General features: G+C 38.6%; 1 protein-coding gene across 3 annotated transcripts in view; it reads right to left on the bottom strand.

Moving 5' to 3' along the window:
* Window positions 1–24437, bottom strand: part of nfatc2a (nuclear factor of activated T cells 2a) — a 137985-nt gene that overhangs the window by 88416 nt on the left and 25132 nt on the right. For all 3 annotated transcript variants that reach the window (XM_052031460.1, XM_052031458.1, XM_052031459.1), the window contains exons 3-4: window positions 20807–20969; window positions 5055–5257 (exon numbers count right to left, since the gene is read on the bottom strand). In XM_052031460.1, coding sequence (XP_051887420.1) covers window positions 5055–5257; window positions 20807–20969 — 366 coding nt within the window. The remainder of the gene's footprint in view (window positions 1–5054; window positions 5258–20806; window positions 20970–24437) is intronic.

The following is a 24437-nucleotide window of genomic DNA, read 5'->3' as shown; positions in this document are numbered from 1 at the left end:
AGTAATGGGCAGTTATTTTTCAAATATGGAGAATGATAAATATTAATGTTCCTCGGGGGTAGGAGCTAGGGCCACTGCTTGTTTTGATGTACATTTCTGACTTAGACATGAGTATCCAGGGTAAAATCGCCAACTCTACAGAGGACACAAAACTTGAAAGTGTAGTAAACATTGGGGATAGTGATGGACCATAAGATGACATAGGTAGGGTGGCAGAATGAGCAGATAATTGCCAGAATTTGAAACAGAGAATTGAGATATGATACTCTTTGGCAGAAAAAGTTAGTAGTGACAATACTGACTAAATAGCACAGTTCTAAATGATGTGCAATAACAAAGGGACCTAGGTGTATATGTGCCTAAATTTGAAAACAGCAGGGGGTGGCAAGAGTGGCTAGTAAGCATTTGGAATCATTGAGTCAGAGTTACAAAGCACAGAAATGAGCCCAATACCAATACCTTCGGCTCAATATAGCCATGCTGACTATCAATTACCCATCAACAATAATCCCAATTACCAGCACTTGGTCGGTAGACTTCTGTGCCTTTGTTATTCAAGTGCTCATCCAGATATTTCTTAAATGCTGTGAAAATTCCCCCTTTCACCATCCACTCAGGCAAGGCATTCCAGATTCCAACTATCCTCTAGGTAAAAAGAACTCTTCCTCAGATCCCCTCGAAACCTCTTCCCTCTTGCCCTAAACCTATGCCAACTGGTTTTTGACATCTTTATTACAGGGAAAATTTTCCTTCTATCTACCCTGTCTATACCCCTCATAATTTTGTATACTTCGATTGGATCAACTTTCAGCCTCTTCCACTCCAAGGGAAACAAACTGAGTCTCTCCAGTCTCTCCTCATCGCAGACAACATCCTGGTAAGTCCCAACTGCACCCTCTCCAGTGCAATTATGTCCTTCATTGAGTGTGGTGACCAGAACTGCATAAAGTTGTGGCCTAACCAATGTTTTATAAAGTTGTACCACAGCCAACTGCCTATATATTCTATGCCCCAGCTAATGAAGGATACTAAACCATATACATTCTTCGCCATCTTCTCTATTTGTGCTGCCACCATCTATTTGTGAATCCTGTGATGTATAAATAGAGAAATAGAATACAAGATCAGAGAATATATATAACACTAATTAGGCCATGAAGTGGAGCATTGAGTCCATTTCTGGTCATCCTAGGAAAGATGTGAAGATTCAAGAAAGAAAGCAGACAAGATTTAGCAGAAGGACTCCAGGGTTGAGGGATTCAGCTGTAAGGTTAGACCAGAGAAACTAGGGTTGAGAGATTTGATATACAAGATCATAACAGGTTCAGATAGGAGAAATAAAAGTAAAGTGTTCCCCGTAGCCAATAGTTCAAAGACCACATGAGTACAATGGAAAAGTGGCATTAGACCTGCTAAAATAAGCTTGATGGGCCAAATAGCCTTTTTCTGTGTTGCAAATCTTCTATGATTCAATAATGCCTTAAAATTCGCTGCCTGGAACTCACAACCTATAGGGGTGGTGGGAACAGAATCAGTTAGGAGTTTCAGAAGAAAATTAGCCAGGCACATAAGAGAGAAAAAAATGCTAGTCCATGGGAAAAGGATGGTTCTGGTGGATTTGCTCTTCCAGGAGCTGGTCGAAGAATCAATGCGCAGAGTGATTGCCTTCTGTGGCATAACAATTCTACGATCCTGCAAGTTTTGCCCAGGTCTGCACATGCAAAATGGCCACCATGACTGGGGTTTATGCAATAAAAATGTAGCAATAGCCAACTCCTTCTGGAGAGAAGGGGAGAGATTAACATTAATATATCCTTTTTTGCGAATAATTGAAGCAGTTAATAGTCACTTCTAGATTTAAAATTTCAGCACAGAAAACTTTCATCAAATTTCTTCTTATTCTACCAACATAAACTCTCACATGTCAGCTAAGTGGAGGTTTGAACCACAGCTGAAGATTTCATCAGGCATAGAGTCTCAGGATGTGTTTACAAAATTGCAGCTGGACACTGGAGAGTTGTACTGTGAAAATATCCAGAGAGGACAGTTTTACACCACTTGGTTAACATTATATGACAATAACTCCACTTGGATTGTTTAACCACATTCAGAAGGCATTCAAGAGGTGTCCTAGGACTCTATAATACTTTTTAAACCTTCCTACAATTAATGCAGAAGAATAAATACTGTCTCTCAGTATCAAAAACCTTTCAACCTTTCTTTCCTGGTTCTCTGAACAATAGTCTTTGTGAAGATGATGCTGCTTTTCTGGAGCTAACTGTTTCTGGTTTCAGATATGATCCAGAGTCAACTGCTTGGCCACTTGGCCACTTGCTCTACACAAAAACTTGGCCACTTCAGGCATCCCTACCTCCAGTGCAATCCCGTGAGCCAGGATTTCCTGCTTAAGGGTAACTGGAAAGCGTTTCAGTTCACTCATTAAGACTAATTGCTCAATAACTCTGCCAACAAATGATCAGGTGTAATGTTCTGCTCCGTTTTATCTATTCTATTTCAATCAGTTGGACAAGAATCCCAGCCACTAGTTCCTGTCGTTATTCTATATGTGAGTAATATGATTTTTTGATAGTTAAAAAATACAGCCAAATGCCAACAAAAGTGATATTGTCTTTTCCAGCTGTTGCTTGTTACGCTGATTGAAAACATTCTTTATAAAGAGCTAGTGTAAAATACTAGGTTTTATTTACCAGCCAGAGATCTGTAGATGTGGGAATGGAGAGCAAATCAGATTAAAATGAACCTCCGCCGATTCAAGTTTTAAAAGATTATAGGGTTTTGCTCTCCTATGTACGACCTTAATTTATTTCAAATTAATTTTGATATATCAAATCATATATAATTCACATGCCCGATCTGACTAGCTTACTTGGTCATTTAAGGTCAGGTACTGTAGCAGATTCAATGGGAAATCTATTTTGAGCCATATGTTGTCATAGGAACAGGCGCAACATGTTGGGAAGGAAGGGCATGAATAATAAACTGCCTCTAAATTTTTTTAAATAAAAAAAGGTATGCCTTTGCATAAAAAAGTAGATTTTGGCCAACTAAACAACAAGACTTCCTTTTGTTATATGCAAGAGGGTCTTTCTCTTGGTCAATGATAGTAGACACATGCAGAAACCCAATAGTCTGTTTAAGGGTCTCCAAAGCGAAACAAGAAATCCACATATACAGAGTTCCCATTTGCAAAGTAGGGATCGTGTGAATACATTTCCTACCTAGAGCAAGAAATTAAAATGATATTAGTAAAAACTTAAGGACTAAGAGTGTGAATGTTGTTGACCTTGATCAACTAAAATCATGGAGCTTACAAGAAGGCTGCTAAACTTCCTCTATCCTGTCCAGTTTCCCTAGAATGATCTAGTCCATGAATCTCTCCACATGTTATTCTTGAGTGGACCAGCCAAGGAACATTATTCACTAGTGCGAGAAAGAATGTGTACCAGTATTCCTCAGACTATTCCACAAAGCGTCTTCTGTGCCTTACTGAGCAGTGCAGCTTCCTTGACCCCAAGAATGAGGCTATTCCAAGTTCAGCACCCACAACTGAAAGCAGGTGGGCAGGAAATGATAGACTACAAGTTACTGTTTCATAGCAAAGACGAGTATTCATGATCTTTATTACCTTCAATATAGAAAAATTGTGGTCTTTTATCTAATTTTATTAAAATGGTGACTCAAAGTGATTGTAAATAAATGTTTTCTTCAGCCTTTTTAAGCTGCCCTTAGATTTCTCCATGCAAGAAAGGTAGTAGAAAACATTCCAAGTTGTGTTGTCATAAGCTGCCCTTATGCTATTTTGCTATTAATTTTTATTTATAATTAAGATCAGGTCAAAGGGCATGAGGTTGCTTAAACTTCTGTTCCTGGAATGGCAGTTAAACAAAGGAATGTAAGGAGAGAAAGCCTGAATGGAAATCATACAAACTTTTATACATAACCACTAGTTTGAGGCAGTGGTACAATCAGGCAATTTTCACCTTACATAGTGACACCTAGACTTGGTAACTTAACTTTCATGCTCCAAAAATACTTTTGCATCTGCTTCTGCACTTGTTAGACTTTCCACCTATCAAGTGCAGTACCTATACTGTAACACAGTACAAATGGCCTGTAATGGTAAAGGTAAACTTTCATCCATTTTATGCATGCCTTGGTAATTAATAATTCAACTGAAATGATAGTACTTTCCATTAGTATTCTTTAATGTCAAAATCCTACAGAGAAGCTAAAATAAGTGTATTTGACTAGGTTGATGAAATACACGCTCCCAAAATAAAACGAGAAGATCAGCCTTTTGTAATTGTGCTGGTCACTCTTTCAATGTGCAGGAAAGTATTTTGTAAGTAAACATTTAAAGGTCCAAGATACATAGATCGGTAGGCAGAACAAAAAAGTTCAGCAAAAGCACAAAAGTTTTTTTACAATTCATACTTTAGGTGAAATCAGGTTGGTAATAACAAGTGAGATGTCAAGTCCTGGGGAATGGGCCATTTTTACAAGTTGAGCATCCAGAATCTACATTGAACAGTCCGAATTCGAGCAAAGCATGGTGCAGATATGAAGATCCTACACCATGATTCAACCATTCACCACAATGCTAATCTCAGAAAATAATTGCCTACTACATCAACATGTCACTTAAATTTACTGATTAAACGATTAGCAGTGCAGTAGCAGAAATGCATTACTTTTAATACATAGGAGAAACAAAATCATTGACAGAGTAAACAATTTAAAAACTTTGCTGTTAAAGTGAACTGAGATCAGCCAAATGTGTTGACCAATTCATTCAATGTAGTGCAAAGTGAAATTGTTTTGAGACTGACAGATACAGTCCACCCAGGACCTGCACTGCACCTGGCTTTCATTTCATCATTCTGTATGGGAATTAACCAAATTGTGCAATGTAAAGGAATAACAACAGTAGCAAGCCATCATCCAACTCATTCTCTTCAGGAGTAACAACTAACAAAGTATTTTTAAAACCATATGACATACTGGTAACACGTTAATTGAAATAATATTCTTACACTGCTTTCATGTTGTTTTCTGGTTGGAGCGGGATTTCCAGAACTTTGGTATTGCCGCAGATTTTCTCGTAGCTGGTGGTTGAGACTGTTTTGCCAGTGATGCGATGGACTTGGTAAAAGGCATGTGGCCTCAGGAGTCGCTCATCCGCTGTTCCAATAAATATGTGCAGGCTTAAAGGCTTGTTCTCCATGTAGCCATGCAGCTGATAAGAGACAAGATAACTTATGTTAATATGTTCAAGATAAGACTACATTAAATCCTCACAGGCTTCGACACAAAAGTGAAGATAGGCTCGGACAGCTTTGAATCACAAGTTAATGAAACTCTTAATATCATTATTGTTTTTATAAAACAACGGATCATTCTCAATTAACATTTACAGTTTGTATTGAAATACAATCACAAACAGAATTGTACATGTTCCTGCACTTCAGAGGCTTCTTATAGTACCTTGAAAATACTGATGTGGTGAATCCAACAAATGTGTTTGAATGCTTCAGCGCACCTTTTACTGATCCATTGGCAGGATGAATGAACCAATATCAGCACCCTCTCCCAGGCTAATATCTCTAGCACTGAGGGTCTTATTATATCCAGTCAGCTTTGATGGACAGGCCACATCATTCGAAAACCAAACAATGGGCATTCTATTTCAAGTTCCATCATGACAAGAGACAACCAGGAGGACACAGAAAATGCTCCATTGGTCTTGTCAAAGTGTCCTTGAAAAAGTGTTACATTTTCACAGACTCAGAGGAATCCTTGGCCTGTGGAGGAGCATTTGGGAAGACGGTGGGAACCTCCAATAAAAAACAGAAAATGCTGGAAACATTCAACACGTCAGGCAGCATCTGTGGAAAGTGAAACAGTTAATGATTCAGGTTGTAAACCCTTTGTCAGAACTGGGAAGGATCTTTGATGTAAAATGTTAACTCTGTTTCTCTTTCCACACATGATGCCCGAACTGCTGAGTGTTTCCAGCACTTTTGTTTTAGTTCATATTTCCAGCATCTGCTGGTTTTTATTATTTTCATTTACTAATAACAAGTCTCAATCAATCTTCCCAACTAAGTGAATAGCCTCACCGATCACACTTCCACCTCCACTTTCTTGCCCGTCCATGGAATCATGGAATTGCTCCAGAATAGAAAATGCCATTCAGCCCATCATGATGATTCTGGCTTGCTGTAAGCAATTTCACCAGTCCCATTCCCCTTCTCTGTCCCAAAAACCTTCTAAATTCCTTTCTCTTGAGTGTCTACTCAATTCCCTTTTGAGATTACTGACTGATTCTGTTTCCATCATCCTTACAGGCAGTGAGTTCCAATCACAATCACTCTCCATATAAAAAGATCTTTCTAACAGCCCTGTGTATCCCTGAAACCATCCATTGAAGGAACAGCTTCTCTATACCTACCCTATTCAAACTTGTTGTGATCTAGTACATCTTTATCAAACCTTCTTTTCAGCTTTCTTTTCTCCTAAAAGAACTATTTCACCCCAATATTATCACTAAGATTCCTCATTCCTGGAATCATTTAAGGAAATTTCTTCTGCATTCTTTCAAGTACCTTTACATCCTTTCTCATCAGATTCTTTTGCAGACTTTTTGCATTCTAACAGCTTATTTTTCCATCAGTAATTTTAGTATGTTACATTTGTTCCCATTATCATTTGTTCATTCCCATGAATTGTTCCAGTCCATTTTTTAGGTAATATTAAATTTTTTAAATTAATATTTTTTTCAAATACATTCGCTTCTCCACTACTTGTGGTAGATTTGTGTTTTCTGCTGTGAGTGACATTCAATGTTGCATTAACTTTTACATGTTTAATCACACTGGTTTCATACGGAATTTGCTCTCAGATGTACCTCACTATAAGCAGAATGGAAATAAGTAGAGTGACATTGATCAATAAAATAAATGCTTTCAATATACTTTTAGATTTCAGCAAAAAAGCGCCAATATTCTGATTTGTTATCATATGTTAGCTGAGTTTATTTAGAGAGCCCTGGTGCATTGGAGCTTAAATACAAAATTTGAACACCCGGAATCCAGCTGCAGTCCAGATGGTTAAATTTAATTGGAAATATTTCTGGTAATCCAAACTTTAACTGAACAGACCTGAGACATTCAGGTTTACCTGCTCATTTCCTCTCTCTGCATCATACAGAGACAGCAAATTACAGCACAGAAGCAGCCTGTTTAAACCATCAAGATTCATAAAATGTAATCTACAGCTTGTTCTCCATCTTCCTTCAACAACTTAACAACTTCTGAAAGAATTTATGGACCTGCTTCAACAGCCATTCTCTAATTATTTTTTTTCTAATCAACTGGTAATTTGTTTGAACTACAAGTGGTGGAGTGTCTTAGAGTCTGCCATCTATTCTGTATTTGTCTTACCTTTAATTTATTCACAGCACATAGGCATTGCTGGAATGGTTAGATGTTTTAATTATTTATAGGATATGGACAATGTTGGACTAGGATCCATTGCTCATCTTGTGTTACCTTGAGCAAAAAAACAAACTGCTGGAGGAACTCAGTGGGTTGATCAGCATCTTGGAGGGAAATGGACATTCAAAATTTTGGGTCGAGACCCTTCATCTGGTTCAGATGAAGGGTCTCGACCTGAAATGTCAATTTTCCATTTTCCTCCACAAATGCGGCTCAATCCACTGAGTTCCTCCAGAAATTTGTTTTTTTTTGCTCCAGATTCCAGCACCTGAGGTTCATGTCTCCACTGTGTTGCGTTGAGTTTGCTAGGGCTGGTGGGCTTTTTTTGATACAACTGAATGGACTGCTAGCCATTGTAGAATATGACTAAATGTTCAATCACCTTGAAATTAAATTGAGGCAGGCTTCAGAACAGACTAGATAAAGATGGTTTATTCTCTTCCCTAAAGGACTTCAGCAAAATAATTGGGTAAATATGAAAATCTGACAGCTTCATTGCCACTTTTATTAGTGCCAGCTTTGAGTTCCAGATTATTTTTAAAATGTTTAATTTCAATTCTCAAACAGCCATAGTGAAATTAAAACAATATTTACAGAAGCCATTTAAACTAATCAGTATATGAAAGGCAAATTAAATGATCCCAAGGTGCATTATGCTGCAGTTTTTCAAACCAATACAACTGAGGAGGAACCTCACCCACTGGCATCACTAGCAATCAGGAAGTCCTGAAGAAGAATATGACTAAAGTTTCCAATACTACTGTGAAAATCATAAAAACATAAAGAAAGCAGTATGATTTCAGTGGAACCCTTCTGACTTTAGTTGTACTTTATCTTGTATATTGACCTACATTAACAAGGTTATAAAACAGAACCCAGGAGCCACGCAAACCACTTTAGACATGCATCATTTTTCTAAGTGGCATCCATTCTCTATTTAATTTTGAGAGACATCCAATATTAAATGCAGACAGAAATCTTAACATCCATGACATTTTCAATGACTGAGATAGCCATTTAAATTTGCAATGCAAATACAGGCTGTCCCCGGGTAACAAGTGTGTTCTGTTTTTACAGACATTCATAAGTTGATTTTGTCTGTAAGTCAGAAAATACACAAAAATCACTTGACATGGCAACGATGCCTCCACAGTATTGTAATAAATGGCATCAAAAGCACATAAGAAGAAAGAACAATTACTAAAAGTAGAGAGAGAGGAAACTAGTTCTGCCATTCGTAGGAACAAACATTTGTATGTAAATTGGACGTTTCAACTTAATAATATTATGGGAACTCATTGGTATGTATGGGTGTCCATAAGTCAGGCATTTGTAACTGAGGGACAGTCTGTAATCCCTCCTTAAAAAAAATAGAAATTCATCTGCTTGTAAAGAATTGTAAATACCATTGCCTAAAGGCCTACTCAACTCCTACAAATCTCCCTCTTTTTGCTATCCCAGAAGTATAACAGTTGTTTTTCCCCTGGACTTAACAAAATGAATTTGGTTACTAGTGTGAATGTCAAAAAAACATTGGCAAGGGGTTATTAAAGTTCAGGGACGGACCTGCTAGAGAAGGGATTTGTTGAGGGAAGAGGAACTAGGTCAATCGTGAAACATAAAGGCACCACTTATAAAGAGAAATTTCAAATGTTGCACCTGTTTCCAGTGGAGAGAACAAGATTTAGAGGAACATGATCCAGACTTTTATGAGATGAGGAAGTATGGATGATGTAAAGATAAGCAATTTATTTAAGTGAGGCAACAAGAATTGAGACAGAAGACACAAGTTTGAAATCCACAAGCCTTAATTAAAGCTAATGTACACCGCCTAGAAGTTCAAACTCTACCATTGCAAACAGCTTCTAAGCAAGATCTCAGAGTGGCAAGGTCCAAAAAGACAGGATAAACACAAGCTGGCAACCTCCAATTCCAAGAAAGGAGTAAGAAACTAGTTCATCTGTACATGAAGGAATTTTCTTCTCCCTGATTTTCACTCACGTCAATGAAAATCAATGCTTCTGGCATCAGATGACATTTGTTTTTTTTAACTCTGGGGCCCACAGTGGAATCACTGCCTATGTGCAGCTGCAGACACCAGTGGAGAATTGGATTTGCCGATCCAGGCTCATCTAATGGAGTTTCTGGCAGAGTCCACAAGTACCCCAGGAATGTCCACAGACCATTTTATGAGTAGAAAGTGGATGAGCAGAAGTGGCTGTTATAAAAAACAACACACCACCAGAAGCTTTCCTCACATTTCATTTGCACATCTAGTTAAAATGAGCAGAGGAAAAGACTTATGCTTTGATCATTTTCTGCACCATCACTAAAAGTATATCTCTGTGCAGTTTCATTCTTAAGACTTGGTTAATTTTGTTTATTGGAAAACTGAGAAAAGCCTGATTGGTAAGAGTGTTGAGCATGAAAACCTTCACCAGAGTTGTGCGCAATTGTCCAAAGACATCAACAAAGATATCCATGTGACCAATCAAATTTGCACATCCTCTTACAAAGAACCATCAAGCTGCCTTTTTCAGAGATCTGCAGACTAAATGTCTTGTTTTTTATACAAATAGCATTATAAATCTGACACACATGTTAAAGCTTATCGCTTCACTAGTGTGTTTTAATTGCAAAGTTGAACATAAATTAATTCTACATTTACAATTATTGACTCCCTCTGAATGTGCAAACTCTAATTATACCATTGTGCATATTTTCCAAAAGCATTTATCTTTAAGTCATTCTTACACCATTACAGTATGCCATCAAGTAAATTATTGGCTTTTATCACCCAAACTTCTAATTAAAATGACACCAATGTTAGTTGAATCCAGACAATAATTACACAATAGTTCAAATTAAATATAGTCAGAAACTAGTATACCAGGGAAGGAGGCCATTCAACTCACTGATTCTGTACTGGCTCTTCAAATCATCTGATCCTACTCCCTGGCTCTTTAGCCATACTGGCAACTTGTTGTCCTTCAAGCAGTTTTCCAAATCCCCTTTGAAAGCCACTCCTCAACCTTACACTAGTGTTAAAAAGACGTTGCCTATTTTCTTACCCAATAATTTTATGGAAATTCAGTCATTGAAAACAAATTTCTCTTTATGTACTCAGTTTATAAACACTTCTGTCAGTCATGGTTCAGCTGGTAGCATTCTTGCTTCTGAATTGGAAGGTTGTGGGCTCAAGCCCCACAGCAGAGTTGAACACATAAACTGAACACATTGACTTTCAGAGTAAATAATAAACTCAGACCCCACTTGCTTCTGCTCTATCGCGTGAAGATTAGTTACCTCATGGTAATTTTTTTGAAGAAGCATTGGGAATTATTCCCAGTGTTCTGGCCAATATTTGTCCCTAATCAACGTTATTAAAAGAGATCATCTGATCATTATCATGTTTCCATTTGTACGAGTTTGCTGTGCACAAATTGCCTGCTAAATTTTCTCTATTACAACAGCAACTACACTTCATAAACATTTCATTGGCTATGATTATGATTGGCTTTCATGTGCCATGGAACATTCTGCAATTGTAAAATATGCTACATAAATCCAAGCCTTTTCTTTCTATCAAACCTCCTCTGTGCCTTCTCTCTTCTAAGAAGAATATCCCCTCTTTCTCCGGTCTGCCTATGGCTGGAAACATTATAGTAAATCTCTTTATCTCTTCTAGTATCCACTCCAAAGCTTTCAACTCCTTCCTAATATGCAGTGTCCAGAATTGAACACAATACTACAGTTAGGTTTGTGTGGGTGTTGCCTTAGCAATGTAAAAACATGATGCAAATAATTTGCAAAAGAGCCACATTTATTTTTATCTGCTACTGTTGACTTCTGTTCCTCTCCAGGGAACCTCATCATGGTAAAAAAACAAATGTATAATACTGAGTTTAAAATCATATGCTGCATTGCTCTTGACTAATTACATTGCTGAATATCTCTGTGTGATAGATACAATGTGGAAATTGAGATAAAAGCATCAGTGTCCTTTGAATACTCAAGTCCAATATCTGAACAATGTCAGTACTGTAGTTTGCAATTATTAAAAATAAAGTATGATCAGTTTTTAATTTAAAGATCTAACAATCATATAATTCTAATTCAGCATTAAAGATTCAATATCTTTTTGCCTTTAATTCCAGCTCAGGCTAAATGGGTCTGTGGATTAATCCTGCTTCTTTGATTGCAAATTCATTTCAATTCAATTAATGTTGGTAGTTCATCCGATCACTCAAATTAAAACATCTGGTGAAGTTCTTCCATTTATATAGGAAGATATGAAGGTGGAGCTGGCACTGTTCACAGGAGGTTGGGGAGAAACTGACTTGCAAAGAAGTACTACCCAGCAAAATATAAGGATGTGGGCACGTGAACTTCAAGAGAACTCCTTTATTACTCAGAGCCGCTTCACTGTATATGGTTTTTGGACATCTATACAAGTGCAGAGTTTTAAACCATTTTTGTTCTTGGCCCTTACAAGATTCAGCAGCATAGCTATAACATGGGTACTAGTTAAACTGCAGTAATAAAAAAGGAAATCTGTCCTGTAAACTGTAACTTTGAATCCTTTATCAGAGCAATGAAGTTGAAATAATCAAATTTATGCCAAAGTAAAACGTTCTTTCTAAAATACAGATGGATTTGAGAGAAGTGACAGTACTGAGCTATGATTCATCACCAGTGCCAGTATTTTCTGGTTAATCAGACAAGGGGCTATAAATCAGATAGTGCAGTGCTATTTATTTTAATGATACATGATTGAAAATAAACTTTGGACAGAGTGAAACACATTACTGACTATTTACCTTCTATTCTCAATCTTCAATAACCCCTGTATGGAACCAAATCTCCAACCTCATTCTCTGATATTCCCCCCAATTGGCCGAGGCTAGACCACTCCAATGCCTCAAATACCTAATGTCCCTGATTCCCAACAGTCAAAATCTACTAGTATCCTCCCCCTCGAATCTCACAAGATCCTTGTCATTCCAGTCCTCTCAATGGAGGTCTCATTCTCCAGCATTCCACCCCCTCCCCAACTTATCATTCCAAATAGCCTGATTCTGATTACTGACCTGATCTCCTGGCACCTAACCCATTGCCAGCCCAACGGTGACACCAATGGCACTCAACAGACTTAGCCTTAATCTTGGACAATACATTTTCATGAGTGAGAAAGTGTAATGTGACGGGTACTACCAAAGATTTCAGCAGCAGACAATGGTCATTGATACCTTGTGCAATGACCATGATGATATAGTGTACCTATACCTACAAGCCACAGTTTCTAGCTTCAGTCCTCTCAGGAACCTTTCATGCTTTATCACAGAGTAGCAAATAAGGTAAGTGGCACAGAAACATTAAATGTGAGCTGAGCAGATTATTCTTATGCAGTGTTTGGTTGTGATCTTCAATGCAATGCCTGAAAGGACGATGACACATAATCGACAAAGGAAATTAGATAAGTAATTTGATAAAAAACTATGGGAAGTGAGCCGGGGGGTGGAGATAACTGGATAACTCTTTTATAAAGTGGGCACAGGCAATATGGACCAATCTGCATTCCTGTGAAATTTTTGATCTGACATCATCTAAGTGGCTCTAAATTGAGACTATCAGGGTTTGTTTATCATTGGGTCTCAATCAACTTTTATTTAAAATAACCGGGGCTCCTCAGGAGCCTTTTTTATTGTATTTCTTAGAACAGTGAGTATGTTATAGTTGGCAATTTAAGCTGGTCTATGGGTTGAGGTTTCTGTCACATTCCTCTGTTCTTCATGGCCTATTATTTGCGAGAATCTGGTGTGTGTGGTTTCTGTAACACAGACCTAACATTGGTGAAAATATTCACACAGCTTTAAAGGAGACATTTTCCAATGACATAGAAACATAGAAAAACTACAGCACAATTCAGGCCCTTCAGCCCATAAAGCTGTGCCGAACATGTCCCCACCCTAGAAGTTACTAGGTTTACCCACAGCCCTCTATTTTACTCAGCTCCATGTACCTATCCAACAGTCTCTTAAATGACCACTGAGGTAAGACTCACCAGTCTATAATTCCCTGGGCTATCCCTACTCCCTTTCTTGAATAAGGGAACGACATCCGCAACCCTCCAATCTTCCGGAACGTCTCCCGTCTCCATTGACGACGCAAAGATCATCGTCAGAGGCTCCGCAATCTCTTCCCTCGCCTCCCACAGCAGCCTGAAGTATATCTCATCTGGTCCCAGTGACTTAACCAACTTGATGCTCTCCAAAAGTTTCAGCAACCTCCTCTTTCCTAATAGCTACATGCTCAAGCTTTTCAGCCCACTGCAAGTCCCCACTACAATCCCTCAGATCTTTTTCCGTAGTGAATACTGACGTAAAACATTCATTAAGTACCTCCGCTATTTCTTCCGGATCCATACACACTTTCCCACTGCTGCAGTTGATAAGCCCTATTCTTTCGCATCTTGTCCTCTTGCTCTTCACATACTTGTAGAATGCCTTGGGGTTTTCCTTAATCCTGCCCGCCAAGGCCTTCTCATGCCCCCTTCCGGCTCTCCTAATCTCCTTCTTAAACTCCATCCTATTAGTCTTATACTCTTCCAGATCCCTGACATTACCTAGCTCTCTGTACCTTTTGTAGACATGTGTCTATGAATGCCCTTTGAACAAATTAATTCCATGGGACAAAAATATGAACTCAACAAAAGGTATTTGGCCTCACCTTTAGCAATGAGCCAAAAATAACTTCCTATTGTATTTCATGAAATCCAAGGATAATAGTCCCTAGTTTTGTGTCTGACTTTTTGTGAAACAAGTTATTCTTTCATTAAACTTTGTTAGTGAAAGGCTACTGTGAAACAAAGAGATAATGAGGTTTTTGCTGCTTGAATCACTCTGATTTTGACTCCGAATTCAGTCTTAGAATAATAAAAAGATCCTTTTAAAATAGCCTAATGCAGATTATGAGGGAGACAGATTACACTTACGTCATAAAATCACTCCAGGGATGACTTCCTAAATGTAGTCGTGATCTTGCTAGACACCACTAAGCGGAAGCCAGATGCAAAAGTTATGGGAGTCACTGTTTCGGGATCAATCTTCCATACTCCCATACTCCCAAGCAGGTGGTTTCAAAGTGGTTATTGTGAGTTTTTGGAAGAGGTCATAGTTCTGATTTGTCTGACAGGCATAGAGATCAAGAGCCAATCAAAAGGAAGAGGAAGAAATGACTGACAAAATCTACATGTTGTATAAAAAACGCAGTTTTCTGCAGTTGGTTTTTCTGGCATCGTCAATTAATCTAGTTCACCAGTAGGATCATTTTAAACAATTCATTGTGAACTAATCCAAATGTGAGGAAAGGTGCAGTAATTTCATTTCCACTTTCATGAACTAGAAAATGTGAAATGAGTCATTTTAGCTGAGTGCTACATTGTTCCATCCCAGGTTCCTGCTGTTCATTTGCTGTGTATCAATATCAAATGAGGCCATGGATGGGCTTGGTTTTAACAGCCACCATTTCTCCCCACCATGACAAAACCTGCTGCTAACACATATTGTTAAACTGCTACAGGAATAAAGCAAAACTCAGGGAGATGAAAAGCAATAAACTGCAGACAATGGAAATCTGAAATAAAAACAGAACATGCTGGAAGCACTCAGTAGGTCAAACGGATCTGAGCAGAGTTAGTGTCTCAAGTAAATTCTGTTGAAAAGCCATCAACCTGAAATGTTGACTCTTTTTCTTTCTCCACAGATGCCGTCTGATCTGCTGAGTACCTCCAGCATTCTCTGTCTTTATTTAAGGAGTGGTAAGAGAACTTACATTCCAAAATGAATCACCAAGCTTAGGAGGGGGGGGATTGGAATTGTTGAGCTAAAACAAAATCAGCTTGCAATTTTATGACAAACTCTGCAGATATCTAATCAAAGAAATGCATATGTTGCAGTGATGTTTGTAGGAATCTCAGTTCTGATGGGGTTAATCATATTTTACAGCAATTTCAAAGTCCCAGCACCAAGTGACAAAAACTTTCCACCTTTTAGGCAACTCTCATTTCTTACCAATGACATCGGCACAACCCACACTTCAAATGATTTTGGGCCCAATGGCGCATCCTTTATACCATCTACGTTTCTGGCAATGTGTGGGTTGCAAACTTTACAGAATTAACAAATTATAAAAGCTAGGAATGGAAAGTCAAGAAAAACATAGCAGAGTTCTAAATTTTTAAAAAATCACGAGAGAGAGATAAATGCAAGACGGGCTAGAGCAGCTATTATGAGAAGAAAATGGCATTATAGAAAATAAAAACAAGGGAGTTAAACATTCAGTAAACTATGGTCCACCATGATGTGATTTGCTGTGATGTTCATTTATTAAAAGATTAAGTCAGAAGTATTGACTTGCATGCAACATTTAGATCACAAAGCACAGCAGTTTTACTAATGCTTAAGAAACAAAACACAAAAGCTCATGAAGACTTAGAGACTGGCAAAAGTGTACAGCATTTGCTTCTTCTTTCATGTCTGAGACAGTTTTAGCCTTTTCATTGATGGGATAAAATTATATTCAAGCATAGCCAAATTTATGCTGGTTTACAAAGCTGAAGTCAGAGAACTGAGACCCGCGGGGCAGATGTTTGCATTTTATGATGTCACTGAGGAGGGTGGCACTACATAAGGTATCTGTTTCCAACATTGCTGACATGGCTAAAAGGGGAATATTAACGTTAAGGGCAGAGAAAGAACAGAAGAAAGGGTGCAAAAGTATAAGTAAAGCTAACAATATATAAATAAAATACTTCCTCGGTTGTTTCTTCCATTATTCCTTGCACTGAAGGAATTGATGGAAAGCATTTATAAAGATTTTCTTTGTCCGCTGGGATAAAACCCAAAAATTATTGTGACTGCTTCCAAATTTGTTTCTCAGTGCCGCCTTAGCTGAGTTCCAGGACACTCAGCTTTGAGTCAAATTATTGCAGATTCCAAATACACTGAGGAATTAAGCATTGCTTCATGGCATCCCTTCAGCCATTTAGGCCCCAAGCCCTTAATTTTGTTCCCCAAGCCTATCTCCTTCATTGTCTCTCTTCAAGACAACATCATTAACCAAGCATTTTTGGGCACCTGCTCCAAGTTCAGGGTCAATTTTTGGCTCAATCTGTACCTGTTGAAGCACCTTTGGATGTTAAAAACACTGCAGAAATACAAGTACTTGCTACTATTTTGTGATGAAAAGTGTATTTAATTCTAATATCATATAGCTATTTGTTATAATGATATGATTGTTTTGCTGAATTAGCAACACAAACCAAACTTTGTCATGTTTTCATGATACATCCTGTGCTGATTTTTTTTTTCATTGGTTGTTATTAACAATGGAAAATGGTTTAAAAAAAGTCAGAAGATCATTATTTATTTTCAAATTCCATTCGTTGACACCTTTACTTATCATTCTGTGTCTCTACGTTCACAAATCCTTTTCATCTTGAATGCTTCTAGTTTTGTTTCCTCATCCCTTCACTGACAACTTCCTGTTTCACACGTGATCTTACCTCCTCTTCCCCTGACCACTACACTTCACAAATGCAAGTATGTGCACCACACCACCATCACTTTACCAGGAAATACAATACTTCTGTTGCCACCCATTTTCATAGCTCAGACTGAAGTGTTTTAGAAGTAATTCAGTAATAATCCTCGTATACATCGAATATTCTTTTTAAAAAAGGCTTTAAGAGCTAATTATAATACCATTGTTTTCAGTCACTTATAACCAGTGCTGGTTTGTTGAAGATTACACATGCCTTCTGTTTGCAGAAGGTTGTAACTTCTGACCAGAACCAAAAAAAAATAGAGGAAGACGCAACAAGATGAAGAAACCACAGACTGCAGTCGAAGGATGTGAGCCCAGCTCATGTGTAGCCCACAAGCAAAAAAAAAACAAAAGGGCAACCAAATACTATAGAAATCCAGGTAACGGAGAGGCCACAGAAATATCAGAACATTCTGCTAATGGAAGAAGAGTATTATAGCATTGTTCATGGGCTAAAATCAATGGTCTCTAATGCGGCATCTGTTGGCTACGCAGCAGGTTCCTGTCAGGTAGCACACAATGCAACAGACTGTCACTAATCATGACTCACTCTGACAAATGTTGCTGGTGTCCTCCACAGTGGTCCACTCAGCATTATGTGTGGTAGCCTTTCACTGTGTGTTTGTCATTCAAGTATGTGTGAATTGCACTCGGAGTAACAGGTCATGTGATCTCTGGACAATCCCCTGTTGTATCACAATCGCCCTTTGGTTTGCAGATTGTACAATGGGCTGCCACAGGATGAAGGCATGAGGATTGTGCGGTACATTCATTTCAGGGCAGGTAGATAGGGTGATGAAGAAGGCATACGGGATACTTGCCTTCATTAGCTGGGACATAGAGTATAATAGCAGGAATGTTTTGGTATGACTTTATAAAACATTGGTTAGGCCACAGCTGGAATATTGTGTGCAGTTCTGATTCCCACACTGCAGAAAAGACATGATTGTACTAGAAAAGACACAGAGAAGGTTCACCAGGACGTTGCCAGGGATGGAGTGTTTCAGTTGGATAGACTGGGTTTGTTTTCCTTGAAGCTGAAGAGGCTGACAGGAGACTTGACGAGATACACAAAATTCTGAGAGATATCGATAGGGTAGATAGTAAGAAACTAGCAGAGGCATCTAGGATCAGAAGAATAGGCTTAAGATGAGGAGTAAGAAGTTTAGAGGGGATCTAAGTAAGAATCCAACCCAGAGAGTTTGCAACCTGGAAAATATTACCGAAGAAGGAGGTGGAGGCAGGTACTCTCACAACATTTAAAAAACATCCCACAAGCACTTGAATCACCAAGGCATTGTAGGCGACAGACCAAGTGCTGGTGAAGGGGCTTAGTACAGATAGGTACTTGATAGCTGACATGGACATGGTGGGCTAAAGGACCTGTTTCTCCACTGTTTGGCCCTATGACAATTGAAAGATGTGCTTGCCGCCAACTGAGATGCAATAACGACTACTTTCGGGTAAGTTCAAGCCACTCCCGAAATTCTCCCAGGCATTCCATGATATGATTTCTCATGTCAGGTGTATCAAATTTAGATCCTTGTAGGCACCCACTGGTCAACTTGACCTTCATAGTGCAGCACTGCACTTGGATCCTATGAAGGTAGCCCTGCACTAAACTTTTAACCTTCAACACCCCTGCCCCAGTTCTGACCTACCTATTATCACTCCTCTAAACTGTTGACCAGCCCAGCCCAGAACCCTGTCCCCAAAGCCACCAAACTGCTCCAAAACCTCCAATCAACTCAGGCCCTGACTCCCCACACACAACCATCTTCTTACCCACAATTCAGCAATTTCCCAAGGCCTTTTATGGAGATCCTGATCTCCATCCACACATGATCACCAAAGCTAACCTAATACTAGCCCCCAATCCTGATCCCACCCACCTGCAAGATATCTGTTCACCTGATCGCCAAGATGACCCAAAACTGGATGCTGATTGTTTCCCTATTTCCCAAAATGGCTACCTACCTGATCATCAACCGGACCCCAGACCCTGATCCTCCCACCCCTCTGCTCCCATCCTGTGTCCCACCAGTCCCAGATTCGGATCACAAACCCAACCCGATCCACTGCACACCCCACCATACCTGACCACTAGCTGCTTACCACTAACTGATCAACAACCTAATCAAGTTCATCTCTGTTCCCCAAACCACCCTGTGGCTGGCCTGATCACCAACCTAACCCAGCTCACTGCTCTCCCCAATCCCTCCACTATTGCTTACCTGATTGCCAGTCTGACGACACAGAGTACCTGACTCAGCCAAGAACTGCCAGCTCCCTCTCTCTACGTCCCCAGTCTCAGCCCCAAATGGCACCATTTTGAATGCATATGTGCAGTGCCTCATTGTTAATGTCCAGTTTCCAAAATTAAACTAACACCCCTTTTATCCAGTTTACACCCGTTCTTGGAATTTCCCTTTTGTTCTCTCCTCCCCTCCACTGTCATTTAAAACCTGTTTATCTATAACTGTTCCTAGTTCTTACATCCAGATGAAGTAATCATTCTGCTTCTCTTCTCCACAGATGCTGTCTGATCAGCAGAGTATTTCCAGCATTTTATGTTTCATAGAACATAGAACAGTACAGCACAGGAACAGGCCCTTCAGCTCACAATGTTGTGCCAAACTGATTATATTCGTAATAAAATGCCCAACTAAACTAATCCCTTCTGCCCACACAATGTCCATATCCTACCATTTCCCTCACTTTCCTGTGCCTATCTAAGAGCTTCTTGAACGCCCCTATCGTATTTGCCTCCACCACCACCCCAGGCAGCGCATTCCACACACCCACCACCTTCTGTGTAAAAAACTTGTCCTGCACATCTCCTTTGAACTTACCCCCTCTCACTTTAAATGCATGCCCTCCGGTATTAGACATTTTAACCCTGGGGAAAAGATACTGGCTGTCTACTCTATGCCTCTCATAATCTTATAAACCTCTATCAGATCTCCCCTCAGTCTCTGCTGCTCCAGAGAGAACAACCCAAGTTTGTCCAACCTATCCTCACAGGACATGCCCTCTAATCCAGGCAGCACCTTGGTAAACCTCTTCTGTACCCTCTCCAAAGCCTGGACGTCCTTCCTATAATGGGGCGACCAGAACTGAATGCAATACTCCAGACGTGGCCTAACTTTCTATAGCTTAAAATGTCCCTTGATTTTTCAGCAAAATTAATCCTAAGCCATAAATAGAGACAAATAGAGTCGAATATCTGCTTCAATCAAAGTTCTGAACAGTTTTATTAGAAGCAGGAATGGGTCATTTGCCTTTTCAGCCTCCTTCAATAAAATCATAACTGATCTTCCACCTCCACATACCCCCTAACTATCCCATACTCCTTAATACCTCGAGCGTCCAAGTTTAAGTTCAAGTTCAAGTTTATTGTTGTCATAGGCATACATATATATGATATAAATGCCATGAAAATTAGCTTTTTTGCAGCAGCAGCACAGTATGTTACAAGACCAAGACAAACATTAGTTAACATAAACTTAAATTAACATATATTAAACATTATATATCACTCATAATAATCCATGAACTTATTCATCTCCATTTTGAATATACTCACTGACTAAGCATTCACAATGCAGACAAATATTGTGCTTGCAGAAGGAACTCTCTCCCAAATACTAAGTAGGATCAAATATCATAATTAAATGCATTACCTGGACCACAGGATGACCACCACTTGGAGCTTTAACTGCCCCACGGCTTCCTTCTGTTTCATAGTGTGCTCGATGGTGAGGTTTAGGCTGTATCTCAATCTGCAATTTGTATTGTCCCGATACACTTGGCAGCTGCCACTCCAGAGGTGGCAGAGGAGGAATGCTGTAAGAAAACAATAGCATTTTTATAATTACCTGCATCAACAAACAAATATATGTTCATATATCAGGAACCTACCAATGAAGTTGTTCTGAGTATTCATGGATTGATCTCATCCTTTCCTTGATATTACATCATAAGCTTTCTGCTATGAGGTAGATTTACAGGCACATTTTCCTAAGGGAAGAATCTTGTCCTCACTTGGTGCTTCCTCTTATCAACCTATGAGTAACCTACATCCTTGCCCCTGTGAGTTCAGATGACACTGGGGTTAATTCACTGCGGCAAATGGGAATTTCAGTGTTAACTCCCTATCCCTACTGAAATTTCCATTTCCTATCTGTCAAATCTTTATGTCAGATGGTCAATATGAAATATGATATTAAAACAGCAGCTTCTATTTATGGATCGACTTTCATGACTTCAGATCATTACAAAGCATGTTACAATCAGTGATGTACTTCTGAAGTGTAGTCATTGATATAGTACTGGGTACATGACAGTCTGTTTGCGTAGAATGTAATTGATTGACAGTTAACCACTTGTTACCCAAGAAATTGACTGAATGTGTACATCAGAGACAAGGAATATTATGAAGTAAATAAAAGTTGTTTATTGGGTTCTAGTAGTAATGAATACAAAGCTTCCATTCATTATAATTCCATAGGAATTCTAAGCTCACCTCTCTGTTCAATTTCACACAAACCCAATATAAAGTAATCACAGTCATTCACGGAGAAATATGCTAGTATTCTATTAGGAATCATATGCCCACAATGAAACTAGTATAAATGCTGAGGACAATATCAGTTAATAATTCCTGCAGTAATCACTAACTCACGTTGCATAAGCAGGTGAAATAAATTACCAATGAGATTGATAATGTAAGAAAGCAGGAAAGAAGAAAGACCATACAAACTATTCTAATGGTCCAAATCTTATTCTCTGTAATCTGCCTGCATCAGATAAAGCTGTTGAATGGGATTTATTATGCTTCTTTTTTAGAATTTATTCACTCTCATAATTAGCTGAATGGTCCAGTTTACAAAACATAAACGCATAAATAACAAGCAATTTGCTACTTCTCAGCAAACAGAAATTCTTACAAGATTCTTCTGGCTTTATTGGTTACACGGGGTGTAATGCTGAACGACAGAGTAGAGGTTTGCACAAGTACATTTCTGGATGTTGTCAGGCTGGAATGGGCTTAGCATGAACTAAGAAATGTAGGGATATCATTATCAGACCCCCTGTGCTTACAGTCAACCAAATCCAAAGCATCACTCTCAGACACATTCCAATTCCTAACCTCCACTCCGAAAACAGGGGAGGTACCGACCATTCAATACTTCTTCTGACACAGGAGGCTATGCAGTCTCAAAATTAAATGCAATCTTGTTTCCCAATAGCATAAAATTTAAAAACTTCATGAACGTTCTAAATTCCTTACATTAATTTGGTATCTAAATCGTATGATACTGTTTTTCACAAACACAGTATCCTAATACTGAACTGTATGCAGTTCATGGTAGTTAGATTTTGGTGAAAAAATAATTTGTTGTTAAAATGTCTCCCTTTTTGTGTTCATCACACATTGCATTAAAGCAATTTTTTTTCACTGGACTGTTTCCTGTTTTACATTTTGTCATTTCTTTTCAAATTCATATCTGCAAGTGCAACACAATTTGATTCAATTGCAAACAATTCTCAACCAACCCCATCTCCTGAACTGATAAGACAAAGTTACCACCTCTTTTGGCTCTACATTAGTACCTCACCTTGCATCAAGATGAGTTCCCATGAAGGAGAGTGCTCTTAAAGAGGTTATTATGCTGTGTCCTAACCTCAAGGCTTAAGATGATTTACTGTTCAGCTTTACTATCAGATGATGTAAGGAAGTGGAACACCTTTGAGTATTTCTTCCCCTGCAAATGAATATAAATCTTACTAATAGTCCATGAACTACCAGAACTCGATCAGAAGTGATAAATCTGTACCTCTATAATGACATGTGTGCAGCTAGGAAAGTGGGATTTGCATTTATACTACACCTTTCATTGCATCTCTCAAAGTATCATCATAATTGTGATCACAGAATCATAAACTGATGCATTCTATAAACCTCTGAAAGATTAATTGGAACCACTTCCTAATGCTTTCTCCACAATAGATTTGCCTTCAAATATTGATCCAAATCCTTTGAATGTTACTATTGAATCGGGTTCCTCCAACTCTTCAGACAATGTGTTTCAGATCTCAACAACCCTCTGAATAAAAATATTTTCTTTGCATTACCTCTCATTGTTTTGACAATTACCTTCAATCTGTTTTCCTTGGTTGATACCCTTCCCCTACCGGAAACAGTTTCTCCTTATTTACTCTTCCAAAACCTTTCAGGAAATCTCTAATCTTTTCTGTTATAAGAAGAGCACCCATAGTTCTCCAGTATCTCAACAAACTTGAACCCCCAGCACCATTTCAGTAAATATATTTTGCAGAAAATATCTGATAACATTCCTAAAATCACACTCCAGATGTCATCTAAGCAGCATAGGAAATACTGCAGCCAAGTTGCAACAGCAAGCTCCTACAAACACCAACAAAATACATTTTTGGTATTGCTTGAGTGTTAGCTCAAGTTGAATGTTAGCTAGGGCACCCAAAACATTGCCTTGCTCTCTCCTGAGTGGTATCATGCAATCTATTATATCCACCCAGGAAGGCAGATAGTTTCTCAGATCAAAGCTACCTCTGCGAGAGAGTAATGCAACATTTTCTCAGTACCTCATTGGATTGCAAGACTAAAATAACTGTTCATATCTTTATTGTGGGATCTGAACCCATGACCTTCTGACTCAGAAGTGACAATGCTACCACTAAGCCATGGCTGACAAATATAGTGCTCAAAATGCCAAATGTTGCAGCGCTTTAATACATCTGCATGGATACCTAGGATGAGTCATAACTGTGAGGAATCAAGCGACAATGTCAATTAAAATACACGAGACATGAAAGATGAGCAGGTTGTGCATTTTTACTGGAAATCTGCATTTACATTGTGAAAGAAGATACTGCTGAACGAAATGTTGCATGGGTGGAATATTTCGGAAATAACTTTGATGTCACTGTATGCTATTTCATCCTCCTTCAAAGAGAATCCATAGATTTTAAATACAACATTTAAGAAAGCTAAAACATAACAACTCCCAAAAAGGCATATATTTAAATCTATAAACTAAACAACCTTAACACTATTCAAATATTTTTTAATCTGTTAAATTCTGTAAAATTCAGTGAAACATGCAGTCAAAGCACCTTTGGAAAACTAAATCCTTGAACTAGGGTTTCATTGTGCCTAACTTATTGCAAACCTTTTGGTAATTGTAATAAAGGATGCGTTTAAATTCATTGGCTTCCATTTTTCTGTTCCATATCTAATTGCTGTACAAGTCATAATCTTGTCAGAATCTG

The sequence above is a fragment of the Pristis pectinata genome, chromosome 16, assembly GCF_009764475.1.
Source record: "Pristis pectinata isolate sPriPec2 chromosome 16, sPriPec2.1.pri, whole genome shotgun sequence".
Classification (NCBI taxonomy): Eukaryota; Metazoa; Chordata; class Chondrichthyes; order Rhinopristiformes; family Pristidae; genus Pristis; species Pristis pectinata.
This window is presented reverse-complemented; position numbering and strand designations above follow the sequence as displayed.